The sequence below is a fragment of the Mus musculus genome, chromosome 3, assembly GCF_000001635.26.
Source record: "Mus musculus strain C57BL/6J chromosome 3, GRCm38.p6 C57BL/6J".
Lineage (NCBI taxonomy): Eukaryota > Metazoa > Chordata > Mammalia > Rodentia > Muridae > Mus > Mus musculus.
The window spans coordinates 76,582,632-76,595,396 of NC_000069.6; the positions used below are offsets into that span (position 1 = coordinate 76,582,632).

The following is a 12,765-nucleotide window of genomic DNA, read 5'->3' on the forward strand; positions in this document are numbered from 1 at the left end:
AGAGGGTGAATCAGGACTACCTGATTGTTGCCAGGTCACTGTGGGGTGGAGCCTAGAAGGAATACTAACAGCCTTTCCATTGTTCTAGTACTGAGTAGGAGGCCTCTCCCTCATGGTGCTAATCTTAACAAATAAAGTCACATTTTCTTTTTTTTTTTTTTTTTTTTTTTTCGAGACAGGGTTTCTCTGTATAGCCCTGGCTTTCCTGGAACTCACTTTGTAGACCAGGCTGGCCTTGAACTCAGAAATCCGCCTGCCTCTGCCTCCCAAGTGCTGGGATTAAAGTCCTGCGCCACCACACCCGGCTAAAGTCACATTTTCACTTTTCACATTTTCACATTTTCCCTTGCCTGTAACTTGAAGGTTTCTATGGTTCTTTATTGTTTTCTCTACAGACTGTAGATTTTGATTTTCTGCCCCACTTACTCCTTCTAATTGTAGATATTATATATATTCTAATATTCAGAAGAATTACCAGTAATAGCCATTCTACAAACTACAAATTAAAAATATATTTTTCATTATTCAAGCTAATTCATATGGAACAAGTACCTGGCAGCCATATTATCTGTAAAAATATTACAAAACCCACTTCTCACCCAGTTGTTAGTGTCCTTGCTTCTCTCTGATGCTCTAAAGCTTGACCTCCAAGGAAGCACCAGTACTGATGCTACAGATGTATTCAAGTATACAATACGTATTTGTCAAACTTTCTTAATTTCTTTATTTTTCAAACCCACCCAAAGAAATGTCTTTTATTGTAAATTACTCAAGCATGCCCTTGTAAATTATTGTGATATATTTGATTATGATAAGAAAGCCTGTTCTCTCTTTGTGTTCTAAAAAGAGAAGACTTTTCTGGAACTAATGAAGAAATCAAATTCATTTCAGTCTTCCTTAAAATGTGTATGTGGTGACTATATTGGGTGATGTTTTTTTATTCATCCCTCATATTTTACATCCCAACTACAGTTTCGCTTAAGTGTCTCCATTCCTCTTTGTCATTACCCACAACACCCCTCTCCAACTCCTCTGTTTTGGGGAGAGAGAGAGAGAGAGAGAGAGAGAGAGAGAGAGAGGAGAGAAAGACCTCCTCCCAGGGATATCTATTGGATATTGAACATGGCTTAGAAGGTACAATGAGACTAGACACAAACCCTTATATTCTGGTCATGACAGCTCACTAGGCCAAAAATGGCCCCAAGCAAGGAAAAACAAACAAAACAAACAAACCCTACTCATTCCCATTTCTGGGAACCCCACAAAAACACCAAGCTACATAATCATAAGCAATATGCAGAAGACGTAGCTCAGACACAGAAAGTTTGTGTTTGTCCATGCAGTCTCTGCGAGCCTCCAGTGAGCCCTTCTTAGCTGATTCTGGGGGCTGTTTTCTTCTGGCTCCTACAATCCTTCCTCCTCCTCTTCTGTGGGATTTTCATAGACCTGTCCAGAGTTTGTTAATAGGTCTCTGCATCTGCTCATTGTGTGATAGAAAGATTTTGAGGGATTTTTAAAAATATCTTTAACAAATCTAATAATTTAAGATGTACTATCACTTTAATATTTCAGTTGTTTTTCTTTGGAAATATTTAGTGTGGTATTTTAGTTTATTTTTATTAATATTGAACAATAATTATTTTCTCTTATAATACCTGTATGGGATGGAAATTTTATTTAAGCATATTATAAGGTGTATCACAAGTTACCTAAATATTGGTTTAAAATAATATTTATCTGTTATTTGATGTTATAGTTAAAAGAAAGTAGAAACATACTGTAACAAGTAGAGGAGAGATAATAAGTTGAGAATAGCTTAGTTTAGTGCTTTTTTTTTTTCATATATTGACCAAATCTATAGTCTTCTGAAAACTTGAGATGAGTGTTGGATCTGTTTCCAAGAGGCTCACACATGTCTCTTCCCAGGGCAACTAACTCATGGTGTGACAGCAGATGCAGTTAGACCTTTTTCTGTTTCCTTTTATATATGATCATCTTTATGAGGTCTATTGAGTATCTTTGTAACATAGTAGTGAAATTACTCAAAAGCAAATTACGAGTAATAAATTAGTAGAATAGCCCCTTATTTATAGATTATAATGTTTGAGACCTTGAAACACACTGTGAATAAAAGTAAAGTTTATATAAACACCAATGTATTATCATGGCTGATCTGATAGTCAGGTCATCTGATCAATCACTAGTAGAAGGGTAAGGTGTGGAGTAGAATGTGTGATTGAGACAAGACTCATGTCATTGATAGGATAAAAAGGGATAGTGTGAAATTTCATCATGTACTTACAAACAGCATGGCATTCAGAGTTCGTGAATTTCTATCTTAGCCATTTTTTCCTTTCATGTTTTCAGAGAACAGATGGGTATGATTAACTGAAACTATCGCACATAGAACCAGGCATAAATCAAATCTTCTCTATAGGTTATGTCCTAATGTTCCATACTTTGCACTGGTGCCATGTAACTGTGAAGCACTAAGTTCAGCCTACCCTGAAAGGTGAGGAGAATGAGTCTTCAAATTTTAAAGACAACTGTGACAAAGAATGTGGAGAAAGATGTTGTTCCTATTAATGAACTATACCTGACACTTCATTTTTTTTTTCTATTAGCTGGAATACTTTTTATAAAAGGTCATTGCATCTCTATTTTAGTGAAACAATACAATCATCTTTAATGTAATGGCTTTGACTAGTAGGTTTAATTTTGGTAAATGTTATAACTTTTTAGATGTTGAATTACGTGTGTAGATTCTGATAGAAAGCCTGATATGATATATATTTGGTGACTTAGAGTACAATCACAATATTGCAAGATCATAATTATTATATAATCCTACAGCACCACTTCCCAAATGCGTCTTATGCTCATCCAATTAGTAGATTTTCTATTTCTTCCTCCTAGCTTCTGCAATTTGTTTTGACACATTTATCCATTTTGCTGCTTTTTCAAACAGCTGTACTGTTTTTGTATATGATCTTTTCTGTCAGGCTAATTTCTCTTAGCATTAGATCTTCAATAATTCTGTTATATCAACTTTAAAAACTTTACCCTGCTGAAAGTGTTGTATAATGTAATAAATTCACACGTTTTCATTCACTAGCCAGTACTGATTTGTAGTTTTAAATGTTTTTAATTTGTCTTTGTTTTTATTTTTGTGATCCCAATTGAAGATCCTAACAATGATTTTGCAAGTACAATTACAAACAGGTTAGTATCTACAGGAAGCTAATCTTGCAAGAATTTAGATTGCAGGATCTGGGTAGACAGTTCATGCCCCTTCAGCTTTAAAACATTTTATTGGTTTCTTAGTGATGTTATGATAAAATACACTGACAAAACCAGCTTGAGGAAGAAAGATTTAATTTTGGTCATGGTTCTAGACTAAGAGTCCATAATGATAAGAAAGCCATGGCAGCATGTGGCAGGAACAAGAAGAAGATTAATCATACTTCAATCACATACAGGAATCAAAGAGAGTGAGTAAGTGGTAGTGGAACAAGTTTACAAACCCTATGTCCACCCTCAGTGACATTCTTCATCCATCAAGGCTACATCTTTTCTTACTTCTCTTCCCTTCCCTTCCCTTCCCTTCCCTTCCCTTCCCTTCCCTTCCCTTCCCTTCCCCTTCCCCTTCCCCTTCCCCTTCCCTTTCCCTTCCCTTCCCTCCCCTTCCCCTTCCCTTCCCTTCCCCTTCCCTTCCTTTCTTTTCTTTTCTTGTATTTTATTTTATTTACTTACTTACTTACTTACTTATTGTTTTATTTATTCACTTTACATCCCGCTCACTGCCCCTCCTCCTGGTCAGCCCCTCTCACAATCCTTCCCCTATACCCCCTTGCCTTCTCCTCTGAAAGGGTGATGGCCCCAGTGTATGCCCACACCCTGGAGCTTGGGTATCCTCTCCCATCGTGGCACTTTGTGTGACTAGGCACATCTTCTTCCACTGAGGCCAGACAAGAACGCCCAGCTAGGAAAACATATCCCAGGGACAGGCAACAGCTTTTGAATAGCCCCGGCTCCAGTTGTTTGGACCCACATGAAAACTAAGCTTCTTATATGCTACCTATGTGCGCACATGCGAGGGCGGGGTGTTGATGCAACCCCTGTATCTTCTTGGTTGGTGGTTCAGTGTGTCTGAGAGTCCCAAGGATCCAGGTTTGTTGACTTTGTTGGTTTTCCCGTGGAGTTCCTATCTCCTCTAGGCATAGTCCCTTTCACTGGCAGTAGCTCACAAGCTAGTCTGGCTGTCCACTGAGTGCAAGGATAATTAATTTATTCTCAATTACTCAGATACTTGCCCCTCTATACCTGTTTTTTTATTAATGTGCATTCTGGCTACTTCACTCAAGGCCCACGTTTGTGTGCCCAGCCTATTAAAGACTAAAACTGTCTCCTAGCTGTCCTCCTTTCCTTCCATTCTTATTGCTATAGATTTATACTTATTTTATATACATGATTTTTCCCCTCTATGTATGCATGCATATCATGTGTGTATTTAATTCACAATAAGATTAGATAAGAGTTCAGATTCCCTAAAACTGGAATTGAATGATTGTGAACCACCATGTCAGTACTGTCAACTAAACCCAAGTCTTCAGCATTTGGCACCATTGCTTTTAGCCACTGAGCCACATTTTCCAGTCCCCTCTTCATCTTTATTGATAATTTCCTGTCATGATCCAAAAAAAAATTGTAATTCAATTGAGATTTTAAGTTCTTTGCTTTTGTGTTGGTGCTTGTGATTATGTGAGTCATAGCTATGGCATTTTCATCAAATTCAATGATAGAATGAGTTACTATGCTTTCTTTCTTTTCCATTTTTCATGAAACACATTGTTTATTCCATAAATAGGGATAAGTTATGTATGAATACATTAGTAAAAGATGGTGATATATCATGATAACAACTTGATACATCTGTCATTTTATTAGTTTTATTTTTGTGATTATAATTTAATCATATATCTCCCTTCAGGTTATACCCTTCAAACCCTCCCATATGCCCTTTCCCATTTTCCTTCAAATTTATAGTCTGCTTTTTCTCTGATGGTTATTGAATGCATGTATGTATGTGTATGCATATATGTATTCAAAAATATAACCCGTTCAGTTCATATAACACTACATTTTGTACCTCTGTTTGAAGAGCTACTTCATAGGATTTATAATATTTGATTTTATATTTAGAACTATGATTCAGCTTGATTTAAATAATATATACATACAATATATATATAATTTAAATATTTTATGAAGTAGGACTTATAATGTTTGACATGTACATTGAGAGCTATGATTTAACTTGAATCAAATTGTATACACATATAACATATAATATGTATATATACATTTAAATATATTATGATGGAGTCAAGTTCATGTACCTGGATGGATTAACTGTTCTAATGGACATTATCTTGGCACTATGTGAAATAACAGTTGACCATAGTAGTGCCTGGTTATTTCTGGGCTTTCAACTATACTCCACAGTTCTCTGTGATTATCCTCATGTCAGTATCTCACAGCTCTAACAACCAACATGGGGTCCCTTTAGCTTTCATTCTACTTTTTGAGATTATTTTGGCCACTTGGAGCCTCTTTTAACTCCTCATGGATTTGAGCATTATCTATTACACTTCTATACAAAACTGAATTTAAAGGTTTATTGGGGGTGAACTTACTTATTCAGATCAATTTGGGAATATTAAATTCATCAATAATGTTTTCATTTTACTAACCAATTGTCTTTATACATTTTATTTACTTTAAATCTTTGTAATAATGTTTTCTTGTGCTTAGTGTAATGTATTAGGTGCTTTAAACAAAATTTATTGGTAATAATTTGGGGTTAGTATACTATTATGTATAAGATTTTATTAATTTCTAAATATACTGTTGCAAGGAAATGTATTCCTTTCTAGCTACGTACTTACTTATTCAAATAACTCAATCCATAAGGTTTTAGTTCATTATAATGCATTTTAAGTGTTAATTTAATGACTAAGTCATCCTTTAGTTGGCCTATTTCGATATTATTTTTTCAAGATTTTATGGATTTTGAAACATTATATATCATGTTTGAATTGTGGTATACACACACACACACACACACACACACACACTCAGAATTACCTGTCATGCAAAAATCCCTGGGGCATTTTAGTAGATACACATACCAGGAAACTAATTATAGAACCTAATAAAATATTTAATTCATAAGTGATCATATTACATTTTTTCTTCATTTTCATAATCAAATGGCAAATTCTGATTATTTACCCATGTTTTTTTCCCATTTAGTTCCTCCAGTTATCCGAGTGTATCCAGAGAGTCAGGCCAGAGAACCTGGTGTAACTGCAAGCCTTAGGTGCCATGCCGAGGGCATTCCAGACCCTCAGCTTGGCTGGCTGAAGAATGGGATTGACATTACACCGAAGCTCTCCAAACAGCTCACACTTCAAGGTGCCTGTTTCTTCCATTCCTTTCATTAAATAAGTGTGCACATCTATTTGAGTAAAATTTAGACAAAATTCAAGACAGAACCAATGTGAGAGAATGAGCTACTGCAACAACTCTTGGCAGTAGTATAACATGGCTGCAGCTAAGATAAAACTGATAGCATTTTCTCATGTTTATTGTTGTAAATAATAGTCTAGTCATTGAGATTAATATAGGGTGCCACTAAGTGAGCTTTCTAATTTATACGTCATTTGATTAATTGGTCTTCAATTGTTTCTTTGCTCCATGGTGACATCTTGAGTGTGTTTATCAACCTCTTCAGATTGAAGTATCACTTCTAGAGTTCTCTGAAGAACTAGGGTTGATGTAGTGGTTAAACATTCCTTTAATCTGCTTTTTTTTTTTTTTTTAATATGGAAGGTTTTTGTTATTGCTGATTTTTGTTTTTGTTTTTATTTCTCCATTAATTTATTGCATAGTGTTCTGAGTAGTGTGGGATGCTAGTTGTGGCCTTTCAAAACTTAAAATACATCTTTCTAGTCACCTTATGGCTTTAAAAGTTTCTGTCAAATAATCAGGTGTTATTCTGATGAGACCACGTTTGTAATTGACAGTAACCTATTTTATACATACTTGTATCTGTCTTCTTCCATGAAAATCAGGGAGATAAATGTTACAAGTTCTTCATTCTAGACTGAAACATAAAAGTAGAGTCTTAGACAAAAAAGTTATTTTCAGTGATCAATATAAACATAAATAAGTAGTTTTAGAGAATAAATAAAAATGTTAGATAAGAGAAGGAAGAACAACTTAAGAGAAAAAACTGATAGAATGCCATAGATAATGTAGTTTATGAGATTAGTTCAATACTATGATTATTTATTTATTTAGGTGTGTTCTTTAGCATTAGTGTTTTAAATCAAAGTCTTGCGTGGACTGAGTAATTATGTGCTTTATGATAATACATAAATGAAGGAAAATAAAATCTTATGATAGCACAAACATTTTATCAGCATACAACTTTAAGATATATAGTAAAAAAAAGAGGAAAATTCATCAAGGAGCCAACCCCCAGGAATACCACAGAAAAAATAAAATGTTAATATGAAGGACATGTTTAGCACTCCTAGATGCATAGAAAGTTCAGAGGAGAATCCTGAAGTCCATCTCAGTGCTGGGTCTTCAGCTTGTGGTGATAGTGTTTTGAAAAGAAGCACCCTAAAGAGACTGGAGGCCCCAGGGAGTTTAGAGGTCAGGTGGGGTAGGGGCATCCATGTAGAGATGGGGTGGGGTGGGGAGAAGGTGTGGGATGTGGAGCAGTCGGAGGGTGTATGGGGAGAGGTGAGAAATGGAATATGAAGTGTAAAAACTGAATTACAAATAAAATTAAATTAAAAAAAAAAGAAAAGAAGCATCAATAGCATTCTCTTTGGTGAGATTAGAAATGAGAATGAAGAAATACACATTTTCCATTCCAGGCTCTGGCACAAAAGAAAAAGGACTAAGAAAAAGTTGAATCTCTTGGTGGAAAGTCACTGATTTGAGGGACATATTCTAGAGATGCAGGACAGGAGAGAGGGGACAGCACAGAAAGGACCATAAACATCAGGAGGGAAGCAGGGGATTTTATTTTGAAAGAGGCAAAATTTTCTTCTAGAAGGACATGAGAGCCAATCCTCTTTGATGGGCTGAGTGTCCTTCTTACTTACTGATTTATTGAGAACAAGACATAGCTTCCTGATCATTTCTATTTATTTTATAACTTAGAAAACAAGGACATTTACATTTAATGATAGATATAAGTTAAAGCCTTAAATATACTACTTGAATATTTGGTATTTCCTCAAAAAATAGAAATCTATGAAGGAACATGAGAGTTTAATTATACCACAGGTCAACTGAATTCATAGCTCTCTTCATAGTATCCTACCAAATGTTTATATATATATATATATATATATATATATATATATATATATATATATATATATATACACATACACATATACTCTTCTCAGTGATCTGTGGAAGCTTCTCTGTGGAAGATTTATCACATTCTAGGTCATAAGGCAAGCCCTATTAAAATTGTAATAATTCCTTGTCTCTTATCAGATTAAAGTATAACTGGAAATCAACAGGAGAAACTACAGAAAGTATCCATATACTTGGACACTAAATAATATTCTTTGGAAGATCCCTGGGTCACAAAGTAAATTGGAGGGCAAAATGAAAATTCTTGTAATTAAATTAAAATAGTAGGATAAGATCCAGGCAGTTTTGAGAGGACAATTTAAAGTTCTAAGTGATTACACCCCCTATACACACACACTATGCCCAAAAGATAACGAAAATAAAAAAGTTCAAGAGATCTCAAATAAATAAACTAATGATTAACCGAAAAAAAAAAAAAAACTCTAGAAAAATAAGCAAAGTCAAATAATATTCAGTACATTTTAAAAGCTAGTAAATATATCCTAGAGATTTTCTGAGCAGTGAATAGATTTATAGGCTGTTTCTAATTAAGAGACAATGAAGAGGGGATGGAAAATTGGAGGTAAGTGGATAATGGTAAATGAACAAGAAAACGTATGGGACACAGGTATGACAAACACTCGTGAAAATGATGTAGAGTGTTGGTGGGGAAAGGCAGCCTGTTCAGTGGACTGATCAGCTAAACTACAACTGAACAGTAAGAACTCAAAGCTAAAAATAATAAAAGAGAAAATTAAAATTAGCAAGTGATGTGAAAGAGAAATGAACTTCAGTATCAGTTCTTCCTTGGGGACTCGCTCCCCACTGATAGGTTTTTGGCGGCATATCTACAGGCAAGTGGAAGAGCTATTAATCTCAATCACTGGGACAGACAAGTTGAGCCAGACATTTTCTTCTGTATTAGTTACTTGTTGATGTTGGGACTGAATAGCTGAGAGAAGCATCTTAAGGAGAAAAGGATTTATTCTGTTCTCAACTTGGAGGCATACATTCCATTATGGCAGCAAAGGCAAGATGGAAGGAGACTGGCTGATCACATTGCTTTGGCAATGAGGAACTTAATAGAGAGAAGGAAATGAGTCTGTTCTTTAAGCATCATGGCTTCTTCCCACTATATTTACCTTAGAAAGACTATACCTCCTAAAGAATCCACAAACTTCCAAATCAGTGCTACTTTCTGGGAAGCCAGTGCTCAAAGATATGTATCTATGGAGGTATTTTACATTCAAACTACAGTTTCTGATAGTTTCTGTGGGAGAAGACACCCTTAATTTTCTCAGCACTCCTATCTCAAACAACCCCTCGCCTCTAACTCAACCACACCAATTTAACTCTTATTAACTTGACATGTAACGTAGTGTTCTAGTCCACAGTTCATTGGTCTTGTGGCTGGGGAACAAGGATCAAGTATACAAGAGACTATAGAGACATCGCCATAGTCTATAAATATGTCATAAATATGAAATGGTGAAAAGGAACATAAAAACTCATGACAGCAGTAGATTACAGCTGTAGAAGGGTGTGGTTTTCATAAAAATCAAATCATTTCATTTGAATGACCTGTAAGAATTCATCCTACAAATCTCAGACTCATCTCATACATAAGTACTACTTGTGTAGTTTATTAAATAAGATGTATGAAGGTCCCCAGCATTTGGATAGCATGTCATACATGATTAATTGTACCTAGGTTTTGCTGTTGGTAAATTCAACTTATCTTTCAAGGATTAGGTTAAAATGTTCTCTCTCCAAGATTTGAAATTTTATTCATATTTAAAATGGTTATATTTCTGTACCATAGTCCATTTTTGGTAAGTTTTTGGTGAAATTTCAGACAATTTTGATATTATCTTACTGCCCTCTTTAATATTTCCAAATATGTAATAAAGTCTCTTAATTACAGTAGTACACTGTAAACTTCCTTAATGAAACTTGACTTAAAGATAGAATTCATGACAGATTTTTACATGTGTTCCTTTAAGTGAATAGGATTGCTGTTGTTTGTTTTAGAAAAGCTTTGTTTAAACATTGGGTTTTAGCTGTAAACACATAAAGGATGATAGCTATTTATATGAAATATTTCATATGTAATATAGGAAAAGGTAATGGTATAAAATTTAAAATGTTTGCACTTGCTAGTATGGAGCTCTCGTCCATGGAGTGACATAACAATGTGCAAACACTTGAGAGCCTCTGGAGCAATTTGGCATATCTCCAAAGTAAGGAAGCAGGAAGGAAAACAGTTTAATTAGGACAAGCTTAGTGAGCTGTGTGGCTGTGTAATCAGAATGCACTGTACCAAAGCTGAGACTAGTTTACAAGTTGCATTTGCCTTCTGTTCACAGCAAATGGCAGTGAGGTCCACATAAGCAATGTCCGTTATGAAGATACAGGAGCATACACGTGCATTGCTAGGAATGAAGCCGGTGTGGATGAAGACATCTCTTCTCTTTTTGTGGAAGATTCTGCTAGGAAGACACGTATGTATTGAGCCCCACCCCAGCGCGCGTGCACACACACACACACACACACACAACAGAATATTTTATAGATTTGTGCTTTGCCATTTGCAACATGCACAGAACATAAAAACAAACAATTTCTGTTTTCAGGAAGATTGGAAATCTTAAAACACTTAAAATAGTTTGGATGATGTTTGAGAGCAGGTGCAGTTTTCTCTGCAGCATCAGCAGCAGTACAGGAGTATACATAAGATGTTCCAGACCCTGACTTCCTGTGTGCTCATGCAAGAATTTAAATCCTTAAAAAATCCCTTTCCCAAACAGTTTGTGAAATTTAAAGCCCTGAAACAATCATCACTGTGTTTATATGTGGCTTTAACTTTGCCTCTTTCTGGATCTGCCAGTGACATAGCAGCCTTTGAAGCAGCAGCTATGTTGTGACCTCTGCAGCAGATCCACCCTGTCCAGTGTCTATTATAGTAAAAATTCTTTGTCCTCATAGCATGGGCCATATGATTATCTTTTTGGATTGGGTAAAAGTGTACTGTGCACAAACATTCAAAGCTATTTCACCTATATACCTGTACATATTTATAGTTCACTAGAATTCTTGGATTCTGGAGTTGTGATGAACTCAAGCTAATTAGAGTATCCTTCAAATTAAACAGTTCACAATTTCTCCTGATTACACTTAAATGCATCTCTATTCTGTGATACGGGATACAGTGTTGTTAATTTTACTCATCCAGTTGTGTTATGGCAGTGGCTACAGAAAGGGAATAATTAAAGCAGCACATAATGTGTTTGTTACAGGTGAAGGTTTTTTTATTAAGTGAATTCTGGGCAAAGGCTCAGGTATTTAAGCTCACATTGACCCTAGGGTGACAGTTTCATGACTTGGTCTGGATCACCTCTGCTCACGGATCAGTCTTTGACAGTTGTAAGTTTTGCAAGTTTCAGGTGTTTTGTACCTCTTGTTTGGGGTGTATTTCTCTGAGCCTAATTTGATGAAGGTAGAAACATCCACTGTGACATCAATGAACTCAGGTGAGTATGAGAGAGCAAGAGGCGGCTACTGAGACCTGGCAAGCAGTACAACATTTTCTATAGATTGTTTCTAGGAACAACAATCGTCATTATAAAGTAATATTTAAGTAGAATAGTTTTAAGGCAGAAAAGTAAAAATGAAAGCCAACTTGCTAATAGAAACAAAGGCTATAATTTCTTTATTCCTTTTATTTTCTCTACTAACTACATTTTTTAACTTGTTTTTTTCTTAAACCCAATTATAAGGAACTAAATTCTGGCCTTTTATTTGCTATTTATGATTGTATTCATGAAACATTTTACTTCATTATTCCAATTTTCTTTTTAATGCCATGCATATTATGCTGATGTAAAAATATTGATTTTAGGAAGTACTTAAAAGTTATATTTGCTATTACAGTTATAGAAGAATGTGAACTGAGCTTGAGTGTGCCTAAACTAGAATTTTATTCATCTTAATGTGTTAGGTTTCTCTGGTCCTAGTGGTGTTTCAGGTACAGTGTACCCTTATGAAATTCTGAACAGCAAGGTAGAGCTGAAATTAAGTAGAAGCTATGCTATGGAAATAGATGTCTTTTGGTTGTCCCTGTTAAGGCTTACTTCCGGTTCAACTTAGGAACTTAGACAGCAGCCATTTCCATTTGGACATCTGTCTTTTAGAAAACCAAAGAACCTGACAGTCACTGCAGTTTTTTTTCTTCCTATTTCATCCATTTACAAGAAAAAGAATAACTTTTTGTTATTTATTTATTTATTTATTTATTTATTTATTTTTTTTTTTACACTCCAT

At 35.1% G+C, this 12,765-nt stretch overlaps 1 protein-coding gene across 6 annotated transcripts in view; it reads left to right on the top strand.

Moving 5' to 3' along the window:
- Nucleotides 1-12,765, top strand: part of Fstl5 (follistatin-like 5) — a 635,736-nt gene that overhangs the window by 508,357 nt on the left and 114,614 nt on the right. For all 6 annotated transcript variants that reach the window (XM_006501262.1, XM_017319517.1, XM_006501263.1 and 3 more), the window contains exons 9-10: nt 6,316-6,477; nt 10,812-10,946. In XM_006501262.1, the coding sequence (XP_006501325.1) occupies nt 6,316-6,477; nt 10,812-10,946 (297 nt within the window). The remainder of the gene's footprint in view (nt 1-6,315; nt 6,478-10,811; nt 10,947-12,765) is intronic.